Here is a 17387-nt window from a genome sequence, read left to right on the forward strand (position 1 = left end):
GATAAAATATATTCATTCTCTCTCTCTATGCCTAGATGCAGTAGGTAATGCAGTGAATAGAGTGCTAGTTAGAGCAAATTGAATTCAAATCCAGCCTCAAACACTGACCAGACTGGGCAAGTTCCTTAAACTTTAGCTGCTTCACTTTCCTCATTTTTAAAATGGGAATAATGACAGCACCTATCTCCCAAGTTTGTTGTGAGGATAAATGAGATGACACTTCTCAAGTGCTATGTAAATGTGTATAATTATACAAAATAATTTGGATGAAAGTTTTAACAAATGGGGAGGGCAGAATAAGGAAAGATTTTGTGTAGGTACTTCTAACCTGAGCAGCACCTTAAGGTACTGAGATTCCAAGAAAAGAAGTGAATAATGGGAACATTCCAAGACAGAGGGAATTGGTATAAAAGCTGAGGTAGGAAATAAGTATGATAGGGAACAACCAGAAGAAGTAACGTGGAACCAATTGTTAAGTTGGAGCCTGATTTTGAAAGCCAAATGGAGTTTGTGTTATTGTTTTTTTTTTTTTTTTAAATCCTTTAGGCAGTAAGAAGCCATGATAAATTCTTGATCAGGGTAAATTCAAACTTGTGCTTCAAGATTAATTTAACTGCTGTGTAAAGGATGGATTGAAGAAGGAAGAGATTAGATTGGGGAGATTAATTGGGGGTTCTTCCAGTAGTCATCCTGAAAGGTGATGAAGTCCTTGAACTACAGAGGTGTTTCTAAGTCTCAGAGCTTCAAGGAATTTGCAGGTTGACTGCAGTTACTGGGGTGAAAATTAGGGGATGATAGGAAATAGAATGGCAAGTGGGAAAGGGCATGTGTTATGTTTTGCTCCAAGTCCCAGAAGATCCTGCAGTTGGTGATGATTGCATGGGGAAGAAGGAGATTCTTCAACCTAATACTCAGGTGTTGAAGAGGTAAATGAATCCCGGGTGCCTTACTTTTCAGCACTGATGGAAGTGAGAACCAGAGACTTGTATTTCAGAACAAGTCACTAATTCTTCAAAGTCACCTCCTGAGGTCCTTTTGTGTAAAGGACAGGACAGTGAGAACTGAATAAAAAGAACAGAAAGCAGTAAATGACTCAGAGGCTGTAGCTATCACATCTTAAAAAGAGATGATGTCCTTTCTTGAGGAAGACAATGGGAGAAACAACAGAGATAGCCATAGCACAGCACTGAAGGGACCAGACACTGGTGTGCCCCAGTGAGAGGTAGGGAGAAGGACCTACAGTAGTCACACCTGGGGTACGTGGGTAGAGAGGGAGTTGGGAGAGCACTATTATGGCATCCTACAGGTACCTGGTGAAAACCACAGCAGTGGAACTGAAGGCTGATGGAGAGACAGACATGTACCTGTTGGGGAATAGTGAATTGAGGAGGGGCCACTGAGGAACAACAGGGATCCTCCTCAGTCAGAAAAATAAACTCAGACTTGCCCCTTACTGGTCTGAAAAGTTACATAGATTCTGCAGGTTTAAGGACTTCATACCCTAGTGATATACAAAATTGGAAAGGAAGGTTACTTGATTCTAGTTCTTTTCTAGCCTAGTTCTTTCCCTTTCTTTTCAAGGCAATTGGGGTGAAGTGACTGGCCTGGGATCACACAGCTTGTAAGTGTTAAGTATTTGGAATCCTTTTGGCTGCACTGCTGGTGCTCTAACCACTGTACCATTTCGTTTCCCTTTTTTCTCTTTTAATGAGCAGGACATTCAAACAAGTCAGTATTAGAAGTCAAAGGGATTTTTCTAAGTTCCTATTGGAAGGGGGTGGAAAAGGCACCAGAAAGAGAGTTTCTTAACTGTTATATAGGCTTAGGTATGAGTCTCTGGTGTATTTTTAATGTGTTAAATAAAATCTGCTTTACATTTTATGTCTTAGCCTGAAACTTGCAGGGAAGCTGGGCACACTCCTTTTGGGGGAAATATCACTCACTTAGATGCCTTGAGTTTGTGAAGGTGTGATCAGGATGATCCAGAGAGATTTTATGAAAAACTCCTCAAAATAATCGTACCTGGGTTTTCTTGTCAGGAGTAATTGAATTCAACTATAGTGGAGTTCAAATCCAGTCCTAGCTACAAACTAGCTATGTGACTATAAATCATTTCATATCTGCCTCAGTTTCCACAATTATAAGATGGAAATAAGCACCCATGTGCCAGAGAATATTTGTAAAGCATTTAGCCCAGTACCTGGTGCATAGTATGCTTTATATAAGAGTTTGTTCTCCTTCTTACAGTGTTTGCCTATATTTCTTTATATTCATTTATTTCACTGCTTCAAAAAGATCAAGGATTTCCTCAGAATGACTTCTCCCTCTGCCAACAAAAGAGATGACAGCACCTACATTTTTAGGCTAAGAAAGTCATCTCCTATCAATCTATCATTTAGTACTGTCCTACATGTTTACCATAATTAAAGTACAAGTTACAAAGAAGCACTAACCATTTAATGGCCCCAATTGCATCTGCTTGTAAACGCAGGACTTGGTGTGACACTCTTGAATTCAGTTTCATTTGGTCTCCCAAATGAGCATCTGACATCTGTGATCACAGCCATGGTTTTGATTCGAGTCATGTGTGAAAATGTTGATTCACACCAAGGCTCTTCGAGTACATGAGGCCCATTTTAAACAGTAAGAAATGTTGCTGAGTTTTTATGTAACTGCATTACAATTGCTCCTGGATCAGTAAAGAAATAAACAATGGTGACATAACCCCCCCCCCCCAAAAAAAAAATCCACTCTCTTTTACTCACCTATTAGCAGATACTAACTGGTATCCATATCATGTTTCTGATTTATTTGCTTAGAAAATAATGGAAAAATATGTCATCAGAGATAAACACCTACTATGTGCCAGGCCCTGTATATAGAAAGGAAGATAAAAGACAATCCTTGCTCTTAATCGAATAGACCAGACAGCATCCAAACAATGATTTAAATAAGCTATGTACAGGATAAATTGGAAATATCCATCAAAGGGAAAGTGCTGGAATTATGGAATATCAAGAAAAGCTTCATTTAAAGTCACAGGTTCCACAAGGTTTTGCAAGGATTAAATGTTGAAGAATTATCTATGCATATGTTTTGAAAGATAAAAAAGCCTTAATAAAAAAAAAATAGTCACAGGTTCCCCAAACCTAGCCACTTTGTATGTAATGATGTAAGTACATTTATTGAATGTATAGAAGTCTCTAAGACAATTTTGTTGAAGCAGACTTTAGCAATTAAATGCTAAGAGTCAGGATAGCATAATGGAAAGATGGCTGCACTCAGAATCAAGAGATGTGATCTCAAATCCTACTTCAGATGGTTGCTAACAGTGTGACCATGGATAAGTGCCTTAGTTTCCTCATTTGTAGAAATGGAGGTAATAATTTAGGCATGTATGTAAAACCAAGAAGGATAGAGATAAGGGTTTTCCTGGACTACCAAAAGGTTTAGGGTTAAGGCTAGAAAGATATAGATCAGTTCAACTGGCAAGTATTCCTGGATGCAATGGAAAAACTTGGCCAGTATAGTTGAAGAAAAGGATTTGAACCTTCTAGCCAGCATGCTATATAGGTTCTTTGAAGAATTGTTAAGATTTCAACAGAAATGAGAGTAGGGTGGGGAACAGTAGAGGAAGTATTCAAAATTGAGACACAAACAGGAGAGCACCATCCTTTGGCAAGAAGACAAGTTGTTCTGCTTGAAGCATAGTAGATAAGTCTAGAAAGCCAAAATAGTATCCTCTTGCAAAGAGCCTTCAAGACCATGTTCAGAAATTTGGTAGACAGTAGCAAACCACAGAAATATTTTGAACAGAAGAATGATGTGATCTTATCTATACACAATAAAGATTGTTCTGCTAAGAAAAATAGATTGGAGAGAATAATATTTTTATAACCACCAAGATAAAAAAAATTCAACGGTTTCTATAGTAGTTTTTGGATAGTTTTTGCTCTCTCTTGTTGCCAGTTCTCAAGATCTGATCTACTGAATGAAACTGAGAGCCACGGAATCTAAGAATATGACTAACGGCCATAGCTGAATCATTCTCTTGTGTTCTACTGAATTCTCCTTACAAAGGCACTGAATCCTTGTCAGAGCGAAGAACTCTGTACTTCATACATTTCCAAGATCTAAGATTTTCACCATTTCCCAGGAGAGATATGTTTTGTGAATATAGTGATGCTTCTAAAGTCTTGCCATTGGTCAGTAGGTATTAATCTTTGGGGAGAACCGAGGGAATAAAGGAACAGGAAGGTTGGAGATGAACAATGACTCTTGCCTTTGGTCTGAAAAATTTATTCTTGGCCATTATTTGGCGCACTTAAGTTTCTCTCTTAACCATTTGAAATAATTCCTGCCAAGGAATTTTTAGCAATGTGCACTTAGCTATCTGCACAGTTACAAGTACTTGGCAGAAGTCAAACCTTTTCAGGGTAAGGACTAGCATTAGAAACAGGTATGAGAAGACAGTAAAAGCACCCACGTTTAGGCATGGCACAGGGGAAGAATCACGGGGACAAGCTCAAAGCAATACACTTATAAAAGCCAGCATCTACTCCAAGATACTGTCGTTTCTTGATATACGGTCTGGTCACTTGCTTCTGCTTGATTGTTTAGCTCCTTGGAACCCTCATAGGACCGCGGGAACTGGGAACTTTTCTATCTGCAGCACTGAGATGCATACTAATACCTTTCTTGTTCAATTGTGTGAATGGAGGTTCCCATTCAGGTCTGAATCCTGGGAACAGTCTTGTTTGTGTATGAATGGGAGAGAATGGGTCTGTGTCTGTCTGTAGGGTACTGGAAGACCCAACTAGATTACAAAGGATAACCTTTGCTGAGGAGGATCGACCCAGATTAAGTTAACATAAGTGGGTCGTGTCCAAGCATACAACTCTAAAGGTCCCCCCATGTGTGCTCATTAAATTACTCTGCCCAAGAAGTAAGTATCCCAATAACTTGCTGACCTCCTAACTTGTTGAGATTACAAATATTTATGAGACATCTCTTTGATAACTGATCTGACCTGCCAACCTTAAGACCTATGGAACTTCATGGTCCCTTCAACACCATCAGGTAATGGGAGTTTTTAAATGTATATATTCTGCTAAGATGGAAAAACATCTGTTGCTTTCTCACCAAGAACAGGAAGACAGGATTGTGGCAAGGTACTGGAAGCTCTCAGGTGATGTATAAAAGATTTTTTCGAGAACTCACTTTGCATACTGTAAAACATGAAGCATGTCAGACAGAAGCTGCTATTTAAGTAACATGTTTTCTTTCTAAAGTCTAGTTCACTGTTTCCAGTGAGCTAGAATTGGGGACTACGCCACATGTCATTGGCCCTGCCATCTCATTCCTATTCCACGATCCCTGGCTGGGCTGCAAAATCATAAGAGCTACTCATGAGCTAACCCAACATGGCAGAAACCCAAAGTCATAAATATTTTGCTTTTGCTTTCTTTTCTATCATGTCTGATCATTGAACTAATCTGGACAAAGAGTGAATGGGAAGAAGTGCAAGTGAACCACACCCCAGTTTTGTTTTGTTTAATTTGCTTTGGTTTCCACCCACCACAAGTTCTTTTCTTCCCCTCTCATAGTGTGGGCGAAATGCCGAAAACTTCGACCGGTTTTTCACCCGCCATCCACCCGTCCTAACACCTCCTGACCAGGAAGTCATCAGGAACATTGACCAATCAGAATTCGAAGGATTTTCCTTTGTTAACTCTGAATTTTTAAAACCTGAAGTCAAGAGCTAAGTAGCTGTGTAGATCTCCGTCCTTCATTTCTATCATGCAATCCCAACAGCTGTCTTGGTGACCTTTTTCATTGCAAAGTTGCATTTGTGATTTTTTTTTTTTGTAGTCAGACTAGAGTGACCATATTTCAAGACCATAAGTATTTTCAAGCAGTTAGGAGTATCTCTAACGTCATGCAGATGTAGTAAATATGTAACAAATTATGTTCAGAGTTGATTCTATCCATATTTTAACCAACCAATCTGGTCCAAAAAAAAAATTTTATCTTTTCTTTTATCTCTGTTGCTCTCTCATCATTTTTATAGATCCTCCAAACCAGCTAAATATCTAGTTAACCACTGAGTAAATTGTTTAATAACTGTGTGGTTAAGTGAGTCCATTTTCTTTTTCTAGCAGGAAAGACTGCAGCATTTAGCACTAAATTTGTCCCATGATTCAGAACAAAAATTGTAGACTAATATTTGAAAATGTCCCATTTAAAAAAAAAAAGAGAAATCTTAAAGTAAAACCACGAAAGGAATTATATTCCTTTTTTATTTACAAACTAAGATTCCATATTCTCCTTTAATTTTTTGCTTTCTCATTTCTGTGATTAAAAATATGGGGAGAATCAACCATAGACAGGCATTTGAGCTGGGCTGACATTCTCCAGCCCTTGCTCTGCTATATAGACAACTAGTGTATAGGTACCAACAACCACAATCCTGTTGCTGGTGATCTAATCTAGATATTTGTTATATTATTGTCATGACCATATTGCAGTGCCTTACTCGGCCTGTATATTGTCATGATGCTTTTGCTTCTAAATAGCACATAGTCACCATCATCTCCAAACTACTTGAAAAGGAGACTTTGGAACAATCTCTTGAAAGCTTATGGTCACTCTAGTTAGATCCCTACATAACATGGTTTTACATTACATTCCAAACTTGATTTTCTTTGGGGAGGAGGGTGGGGGTTAATGGTCATTCAAATGCCAAAATAGTTACTCACTTTGTTATGCGTGCTTCAAATATGTGTCCAAAATGTTATTAACAAAAATGAACTGCTATGATTTTAAAAAGAAGAGCTGAGTAAAATCTAACCATATCTGTAAAAAAAAAAAAATGTGTCAGAATGGATATTCATGAAGATATTTGCTTTTGGATTTAGGATCTGTCTGGATTTGTTTCTGCTATTGGGAAGAAATTAAGAGCTTTGGGAAGGACAAGTCTCTTAAAAAGTCTTATTATTTCCTTTTATAATGTTTTGTGAGGTGTTTGTGGAAGTGTCAGTTTGTATTGGTATGCTTAATATCTGTAATGTGCCAATTTTTTTCCCCAGTATCGAGATACAATAAAAATGGAAAGAAAGAGAATCAAAAGACAACTAACTGCTCTCTTTGATAAATGCTGACTTGTGCTATAGTTTGGGGCTCTCTGATGCTATGTACCAGCAGACAACCAGACGAGATAGAAAGGGGCAGGGTCATCTAGTGTCTAGTGGGAGGGAAAGAAATTTGCACACTGACCACAGAACCCCGAAGCCCTCATCAGAACACAGTAAGTCATCCCAGGAGAATCATTTTAAAGTGACCAAACTTAAGAATCAGAGAAAGACCAAATTCACTCACAATTAGGTTCTTCCTTTTCTTATAAAAAGCATAATCACCCTGAGGCTCAAATGATTACTTCCTCTGAAGTCTGGCTCTGTCATGTCATTACCTGTGTGACACTCAACAAGTTACTTAGTCTCACTGAGTCTCAATTTCCCTAGATGTAAGGGGGAAAAAAAGAAAATACTACATACCTTCATGGAGCTGTTGTGAAGATCACATGAGAGGAATAGATATGAAAGAGATTTTTACACCATACAGTGCTACCTAAATGCCAGTTATTCAAACGTCATCACCACCGTCATGATTCCCTGCCATTCAACTCCTTAGGACTCTCCAAGACATACACTGCAGAGATAGTGTTGACACGGACAGGTAGGATTTACTCATCAGAGTTCCCTATACCTGTAAAATCACAGGTGAAATCTCCATCACTATTCCAAGTCTCCAATACAGTCAAAGGTCAGAACAGCCTGCAAAGGTGCAAGGAGAGATTTTCAGGTCTAGTCAGCCCTTGAGTAGGGGTACTGACTCTGGCCTTGAGGTCATAGACATTATTTAGTGGGGTTTGTCCTTCATTCTGGGAGAGGACCGTAACATCAGGGAGGCAATGCACAAATGAATAAAGTATAGTTGAAAGAATGAGATAAACTCACAAAAAGAAAAATAGGATTAAGTCACTAAGATTCCCTCTCTTTTGCTAACTCTTTCTCTTTTGACAGCATGTTTTCCATAGCACTTAGATTAGGGAGTCTAGAGTCTCCAATTCCCTAACTTCATCCCTCACCCATCATTTCTTTCCCCAACTTTTCCCAACTCAACCATAATGTCTAATTCCAGTTTCAGCATTTTTTCAAATTCCAAGGCATATTTGGAGTTCTCTCAGTCCTCTTGCCCCAATAAGAGACAATGTCTCCTGAATGACTCAACAACCTGACTTATTCTCAAAGAGCAGACACTGGCTACATGGAATTGGAGTCTCAGTTGTAGGTAAAACTCGGACAGAAATGTTTCTGTTCCATGATAAGATCAAGCAAAAGACAAGTCAGCCAAGCTTTCTTTGTTCCCTCCCCACTTCTGCCCCGTATCACTTCCCCTCTGACCCTTTTCTATGGGCTCTTGCTTCTCTCATTTGCTTCTTTGGATGTGGATTTCTCGTTTTCATTCTGTCCTTTATTGCTTCACCTTTTTTCCTGCTCTGTTTTCCATCCTCTTTTTGATTATGTTTTCTTCTCTTCTTGGGTTTCTCTGTCATTCCCTCAGGCTTGTCCTTTCATAATCTTTGCTTTTTTCCCCTCAGAATCACAATCACAAAGTATAGAATGTCAGATTTGAAAGGAACCTTAGAATATAACCACAACTAATAATTGTAACTGCCACTTACATACCACTTTTCAGTTTTCAAAGCACTTTGAAATATAAGAGATTTCTCTTTTGAGCCTCACAACAGCCCGTGAGTTAGGAGGTTTATTGTTAGACCCATTTTACAGAGATTGGCTCAGAGAGTAAAGGTGCCTCCCTCTAAAGTCACACAATAGTAAATGAAAGAGCCAACATTTAAAATCAAATATATCTTTTGATTCCAATTCCAGGATGTTTTTCAAAACTGTTTGTATGTTATAGCTAGAATTTTAGAGATGGAAGCAAAAACACCAGAATATTAGAGTAAGAATGGACTTTAGGTCATGAAACATAAAATTAGGACTAGAAAAGTTCTTGAGGATCAATTAGTCCAGGCCTTTCAATTTGAAGGTGAGGAAACTGAGAACTAGTGAAGAAAGTGACTTGTTCAAATGTCACTTGTACAAGGATAGAATGAGGACTAGGATTCACATTTTCTGACTCCCAATTTCAGTGCTTTTCCCACAGCATGATTTCTTACCTCTGGCCCCTGAATCTCTAATTGAACCAGGCCCCTGAAAGAGTTGCTGAGCCATGGCCCATCCAAATGCTCTGTAGAACAGGGAGGGATACTATTCCTTGCTGGAAATAGTGGAGTCTTAAACCAAGAGGAGACCAACAGAGAAGGTGTCTTACCTAGATCCAATAGCTAAGAGCAAAAAACCCAGTTCTCCTATCTGTGCCAGTAAAAAAAAAAACAAGATATTTTGGGGTTTTTTCACTAATCTTTTCAGAAGTTTTGAATAAGAGGTCATAGTATCCAAGAAAACCATTCCCTAGCTTCAACACTATATATCAGGAAGGATGAAGGAGATGGGACAGAAAAACCTCCAATGGCCAGACTGGAAATATTCTCATGGGGTTTGGAAGAGTTACCATAAGTGCAGTCTCTTATTGCTAGCTCCCCAACTAATAAAATAAGTGCATTTTTCTCTTTGATAAATGAAGGGATCCAAAAGTTATTGAAAAGGAATGATTATTCTCAAGGGATGGATAAACTTAAGCTAACACTCCCAAATGACCTCCTTCCCAGCCCCAGTGGTCCCTTAGCTTGGGATTCTTTATAATCAATCAATCAAGAAGCATTTATTTGCACCTATTCTATGAGTCAGTGTTGGTACTGAAGATAAAGGAGAAAAATGAAATAGACCCTGCTCTCAAGGAGCTTACATTCCACCAAGATCCAGAACTTCCAAAAAATTATCAAGGATATTTAGAAAACTTGATCAACAGCACTGAAATAAGATTTGTTATCCTTAAGGGGGGAAAAATGTTTCAGAATTCTGCTCTTCTCCTTGAAATCTATTCTTTGTTTACCCTTTCTCTTCCCATCATTTTATACCATGGGATTTCCTTCTCTCCTACCACAACCTAGAGTCAAGGCAATGGAAAAAATAAAGTTAGAGAAAAAAGCAATAGCAAACTTGGGAACCAATGAGACCCCAAAACTCATTTTGCAGATAAACTGAGATATAACTTTCCCAAAGTTTCAGAAGGACTTAGTGGCTGTTCCTTTGTGAGAAAGGAAGACAGTTCATCCATGTAGGAAAGACCAGAGCCCTTAGTTCATTTAGACTCACAAGATGTGAGATGTTTGTTTTAGATTGGACTTTTGAACATAGAATGTAAGAGCTAGAAAAGACTCCAGAAGTCATCTAGTCCAAAAAGGAGGTTCAGGAATAAGAGGTGATTTGCTAGTCAATAAGACTGCCAAGACTATCTTGGAGTCTTAACTTCCAGTGCAGTGTTTTGCCCCCTCTACTACAAAACACACAATTTCAGATTTATCCCTGGGTCATGTCCACTAGCTGACCACCTATTTGAGCTCCTAAGTATCCTCACCTAGCTATGATTAGACTATTAGAACTGTTAGGCTTTTTTTTTTTTTTTAACAGTTCTGATTTTAGAGTAGCCGTCTGAAAAATATAAGCATTTTTTTCCTAGCAAAGATGATCACCATTGATTCATATGAAATGTAACAAAAGAACTAATTTGACCCTTACAAATGACAGATGAAAGACTATCTCATAGATAGCATTTGGAGAGAAATCATTCTTCAGATTTCCCCATTCCCTCCAAAGTTTGACCTGTGCCTTAATTTTTCCATTCTTAGGAATATTTATGTAGGCTAAATTCTACTTTATGGTAGCTCCCTTTCTTCTCAGCCAATCCCTCTCAACCCCTTCCTAATCTTATTAATAGTGCTGTTGTCAAAAGGCCAATAAAGAATTTTAAGGGGAAAAAATAACAAGGGAATCTTAATAGGATTTTTTTTTCAGGGATCCTTGTTTCAAAAATGTAAGCCAGCTTCCTGGTAATGAACCTTTCCAATTGAGCTAGGCTATTCCCTGGGCGAGCATCTAAAATTTTCAGGCACATAATCTAAGGCCTAACTAAAACTGAAAGACTCTAAGGTCTTGGAGAGTTGTGACCTTTCCAAATACTCCCCAGGGTATAAGGTTGAATTTAAAGTGGAGTTGGAAATACCTGCCAGACTTTGAACTCCATTGAATGTGCTTTTAAAAACCTAGAGTTATCTCCATAACAATGAGGCAACAAAACATGAATGACTTTAGTGGAAGATTAAGAATTCACACCTGGCAAATATCTTCCCTTCACATTAACATTCTTAGATATATGGGAAAATAAATAGGAAACTCAGAATTCAAAGGGACCTCAGAAACCATCTAGTTTAAACTGTACCTGAATCAGAACCATCAGCACAGCTTTTTGACAACATCCAGTGAGATGAATCCATTATAGTATGAAGTTAATTCTTTTACTTTGGGGTAACCACATAAATGTGAAGTTCCTTCTAAACTTAAATTTACCTATTTGCAGCTTCTATACATTGTCCACAGTTCTGGTCTCTGAGGCTAAGGAGAAAAAATCCAATCTGTCATCCATGTTACAAATCTTATAAACACTTAAATACAAAATAACATGCTTTTAATTTTTTAGTCTGAATGTTCCTAATTCCTTCAATATTCTTTAACATATGTGATTTCAGGCATTTTGCCACCCTAATGCCCTCTTCGGAATGTTCCTCAGTTTATCAAATCCTGAAATAAGTCAACCAGAATTGAACACCAGTACATTAGGTGTAATTTGACTGGGGGAATTGGGGGGGGGGGGAGGGAGGACAACAGGACTGAGATTCCTAACGCTATAATCAGTCTCAAAGACTAAAAAGTGCATTAATTTTTTTGATTATTAGACTAGTGACTCATAATGAGCTCACAAGCCTCCAAATCTTTCAGAATGCTTTCAGAAATAGCCAGATTTCCCACATCTAATACTTGTGAAATCAATAATGATCCCCAAATGTCAACATTTACATTTGTCCTTATTAAATAGAATCATGCTAGCTTTGTTTCAATGTGATCTCTAGTCCATGGCTTTAGAGCTCATGTCTCTATCACCCATGATGACATGCATCTAAAAAATCTGATAAGCATGTGTCATTAATTTTTTTTTTCCTAAAGTAATTGGGGTAAAGTGACTTACCCAGAGTCACAAAGCTAAGAAATGTTAAGTGTCTGAGGTCGGATTTGAACTCATTTCTTCCTGACTTCAGGGCTAGTGTTCTATCCACTGTACTACCTAGCTGCCCTGGCATATTTTTTTTTAAATGTCAAAAAGCACATGATCAATCACAGATTTCTGATTCATTACACTGTAGACCTCCTTCCAAGCTGACTTTAAACTACTAACTTTGGGTCTGCTCATTCAGCAGATTATAAATTTTCCCACCTCTGTTGTCATCTAGACCACCTATCTCCACTTTTTTCCCACAAGAATAATATGAGGATTTTGTCAAATCTCTGCTAAAATCTAGATAAACTACATCTACAACAGTGCTCTGTTCTACAGGGCTGTCAAAAAAAAAAAAAAAAGAAATTAGTTCAGTTTGACATGATCGATTCTTGATGAAGATATGCTGGAGGCTACTTTTTCTAAATGTTCACTAATCACCTTTTTTAATAGTATGCCCTAGGATTTTTTCAGGCATAATAAGTCAATTTCTCTGGCCTATCATTTTCAGATAATTTCCCCTCATTAAAAAAATTGCCCTTTTCCAAACCTGCAACTCTCCTCCCATTCTCCCAAATCTTCCAAATTACCTTGGATATCATTATCCTATTAACCATTTTTTTTTGTTTTGCCCTTTTCAGGCCAAAGAGCATTCTCTGTAGGGGGAAAAAAACAAATAAATGTCAAACAGCTCCATTTCTGACATCTTTCATCATTTATTCCAAGCAGTGGTCCTATTCCTTCTTTGATCCTACTCTTTCCTCAGAAACAACTAAAAGATCCTTTTTGTTGTTCTTAACTTTCCTCACCAGCTTCAGCTCATTCTGAGCTTTAGCACACCTGTCAGGATTCTTACAGAGATACATCACATTTGGTATTCATCCTCTGTTACCTTCCTTTCCTCCTACCTTCTGTACATGTCTTGTTTATTTTTCCTGCTTGATAAGTCCATCTTAGACAGCTCTTTCTATTCTTTCTCATCAAAATGATGTCTTTAAAACTTCATTCACAAGAGCTTCCCAGAGCTCCTAGATGAACTTTCCCTGTAGACTTCCCCCATAGGACCCTTCCTCAGAATCCTTTGAAATCTGCGTTCAAAATTTTGGATATATATCTAACTGCCTGACTTTCCTCTCCTCAAGCACAAATTCTGAGACACAACTGAATTCCCCACAAGGTTTCCTTTTTAAAAAACTAGCAACCATTCCCTACTTGTGGCAAATCAGATCCAGAATAAAAGTTCCCCTCATTCTCTACCTCTTGCAGGATGAAATCATCATTAGGAACATTTAAAAAATTAGTAAAGGCTCTACTTAGGATAGAGTAATAAGTCTGGCAAATTTTCAGATAATTGTAGCAGACCCCATCCTCACCCCAATACCATTATGTAATTTCTCTGTGTAAAGTTTGTGATACTTCCCAATTCATACTTCTCCTTAACCTTCCAGTTTAACCTATATACAAAAGGAATCTCCAACAGAATGTTCCCAGCAACTGTTATCCATTTTTTCCTTAAAAACTTCCAAGGAGAGGGAACCCACCTTGTCTTGAGGTTCCTTATTTTATCTTTGAACAATTCTAATTATTAGGAAGTAAGTTTGTTTTATTTTATTTTTTTACACCAAGCCTAAATTTTGTTTTGCACTTCCCACCCTTATTTCTGATTATGCCCTCTGGAAGGAAGTAGAACATTGTTATCCAGGTTTCTATTTCTTTCTCCATTATTTTTCCCCAAAGGCTCCACATTATGTTTCACCCACTCAAGATGGTAAATAGCCCTTACAAAAATATATCTTCTTATTTTAATAGGCTGTTCTGCTACTATCCCCTTTCTACCCATTCTGTTCCTTGCTAGAGTCTCTGATCACATATTATCAAGCTTCAGTGATAGCTATGAAGTCAAATTGTCTTCTTGTCTTAGGATTCCCACTGATCTTCATTTATCATCTACACTTCATACATCTATGTATGGAATTCTAAGGTTCTGCATTTTATTACCAGATCCTTTTAAAAAATGTCTCCTATGAATAAGGAAGCTGAAACTCCAAAAGATTAAACATTTTATTTATCTTATGGCTTCAGTGTCCTTTAATATCTCCTAAAAACACCTTCCCAAATTTCTCCAGGAAGAAATATGTCTACTTTCTTTTGTTTTAGAGTCCAGAGATCCTCAAACTACAGCCCGTGGGCCAGATGCGGCAGCTGAGGATGATTATCCCCCTCACCCAGGGCTATGAAGTTTCTTTATTTAAAGGCCCACAAAACAAAGTTTTTGTTTTTACTGTAGTCTGGCCCTCCAACAGTTAGAGGAACAGTGAACTGGCTCCCTATTTAAAAAGTTTGAGGACCCCTGTTTTAGACAGAAGAAATGATGAAAACTGGCAGTCTTTCCTTTGGACAACTAGAAATCCTGCTTCTATGAAATGAGCCAGGTCCCTGAGCATTAAAGAGAGCTATGGTAATGGTATAGCTAGAGCAGGAACGACCCATGATGGAGATGCTCACCTCACACGGCCACGTCTTTGCTGACCTTTAGGATCATTGAACCTAACCCTTAATTTCATGTTGCAATAGAGAACCAGAGAGCAGCTGTGCCTTCTCCAATAAATAGCAGATCCAGTCCCTAAATGCAGGTATCCCTAAAATAATATTCTTTCTACCATATTACACTGCTTACTAAGATGGATAGAGGGAGAAGGGAAATGAAAGAAAGCATCATGAAATAAAAGAAAGCACATTTAGCTAGAAGTCAATAGTTTAAACTATGTAACCTCAGACAAATCACTTAATGTATTAGGACCATAATTTCCTCTTCACAATGGACAGGATAATTTCTAAGATTCCTTCCAACTTTCACACATTTAATGATTTTTTAAGAATGGAAAGTTGGTTGAATGGAGGACCAAAAATAGAAAGGATGAGTTCATGGACCATTAAAGAATCAGAGAGAAGACCTTTTTGTAGGTCAAACTTCTTCTGGCTAAAGAGACTTGTCCTGGGCTTTTCCCATAAAACATGTTCTATTAGGAACATGCACCAAAAACCTGGGTACCATGAACACTAGCCAATAAAATGACAAACCTGAGCTACTAAAGAAAAGTCAGAATTTAGACTCTAGGAAAATCTTAGCCTTGACTCATTGCCTTTGAGAAGTATCTTTATATCTGAGCCAAGGTCTTTAAGAGTTCACAATATGGCACCATGTTATGTGGAATAATTTGAAGTGGGTCTCTTTAATATATAGTTCAATGTCATTCATGTAGAATCCTTAGTCTCAGAATTAGAAAGTAACTTATCAGTTACCAAACAGACCAGTCCCTACCTGTCCCTCTAAAACAAGCCAAGTGGTGATGGAGTTTTCTGTGTACCGTTCACTACCCTGAGAGATAACCTTGGCTACCATCAGATAACCCTATTGCTTATAAAGTTATGGGACAACTAGGTGCAGTAGATAGAGCATTGGCAGTGGAATTAAGAGGACCTGAGTTCAAATATGAGAAACTTAATAGCTGTGCGACCCTAGACAAGTCGCTTAATCTCAATTATCTTAACAACAATGACAAAAAGGAAATTTTTTCTTATATTAAGTTAGACATATCTCTCTTCAGTTTCTTTGCCTCGTTTTTAGCTTAGGCTTTCAGAATCTTGCAATACAAGTCCATCTAGACTAATTAAGAGTTGGTGTCTCATACCAACATCAGAAAAGTCTCACAACCACAGTCCAAGCTCACAGTGTGAAATCATGTAGGATGGGACGGGCTAGTGGAACAGTAATTGTTAAACTACTTGGTAGTCCCAACCCTCAGCCACATTTCCCTGCACAACCCTCTCTAACTCTACCCATATATAATATTACCTATTAACTCATCTGATCTCACAACACAGTCCTTGAGCTTTGAGCATTTGCCCAGCTCATGATATGGAAGGTGTGGGGGAAGGAGATCTGGAGGAAGACCACAATAATCAATATAAAAAGTTTAAAAAGAACAGAAGGCCATATTCATCAGAAAAATTGGTTATGGTTAACTGCCATCTCGAGGCTGTACCCCAGGGCAGGATTCTATGAGAGGCCAAATTTCTGATAAGAAATTGTATCGCCCTGTTGCTTCATTTGAAACAATTCTGAGAATACCTTGCATCCCTGACCATACCCCAACCCAGAAAACATGGCTTGAGATTCTCTTCTCAGCAGCAGCAGTGAAACTCAGCTTCCTGACACAAGGTGGTCTATCACTGTTGCTCTACCACCACACTGACCCTTAGGCAGAGGAGCTGAGTGGCCAGGCCATAATTAGATTTTTGGAGTCTCGGGCAGGCTTAGATGTTAGGATCAACACAGTTCTTGAACTCTAGTCTCAGCTCTTTCAGTAACTCCACTGGGTGAATTTATGCAAGTCATTTCATTTCTCTCCTTATAATCAAACGAGGATGGTAATAAGTGATCCACCATCCCCACAGGGTTGTTCTGAGAAGAAAAATAGATATTAGCCATGAAGGGACTTTGGGAGAGTTAAAAACTCTATACAGGTGCTAGGGGCTTTAGCTCCCACTGAGATACTCTCTGGTACAACTCAGGGGGCAAACTATAGCTCTTTGTTAATTGACTAAATTTTAATGACTCTAAAGAGAATATCAATCTAATTAAAACAATAGCATCAACTCTGAGATTGATTTTGTTTAAGGGCCAATTTTGGAAACAATCCTATTTGGTAAAGGTTACACATCTGTAGCTTATTTCCAATTAGGGCTTTTGTTACTACTAATGTGAGTGCTATTATCTAGTCTTGAATGCCCTTGGAGAGAATCTCCAGCTTTGTGCCCTCCCTACATTTGCCAGCTGTAGCTCAGCTTGAGCATCACTTGGTTTCCCATGTGGTCACTTGGGCAAGCCTTAGTACAAAGGAAAAACTATGGCACTAAAGTTGGGAAGGATCCTCTAACGAATGATGTCCGTGTTATTTCTCAGCCTCCTGAATGGCACCAAGAACTCCTCCCTGGGCACTCAAAGCAGTAATCAAATGTTTTCCTTTTCTATTCTGGGGAATGCTGACCCATGATTATTTCCAGTGACTGTTTTGCATGTAGCAGAAAAA

The 17387-nt window shown here is 38.3% G+C and overlaps 1 protein-coding gene across 4 annotated transcripts in view; it reads left to right on the plus strand.

Annotated features, from left to right (window-relative positions):
* The window catches only part of PRKCB (protein kinase C beta), a 650080-nt gene that overhangs the window by 628200 nt on the left and 4493 nt on the right, over positions 1-17387 (plus strand). For 3 of the 4 annotated variants that reach the window (XM_051967368.1, XM_051967358.1, XM_051967349.1), the window contains exon 17: positions 5607-7133. The exons of the other annotated variant lie outside the window; for it this stretch is intronic. In XM_051967368.1, coding sequence (XP_051823328.1) covers positions 5607-5765 — 159 coding nt within the window. In that variant the 3' untranslated portion in view covers positions 5766-7133. Of the gene's footprint in view, positions 1-5606; positions 7134-17387 lie in introns of those variants that run through there. 4 annotated transcript variants of the gene reach the window in all.

The sequence above is a fragment of the Antechinus flavipes genome, chromosome 1 (genome assembly GCF_016432865.1).
Source record: "Antechinus flavipes isolate AdamAnt ecotype Samford, QLD, Australia chromosome 1, AdamAnt_v2, whole genome shotgun sequence".
In the NCBI taxonomy this organism is placed as follows: domain Eukaryota; kingdom Metazoa; phylum Chordata; class Mammalia; order Dasyuromorphia; family Dasyuridae; genus Antechinus; species Antechinus flavipes.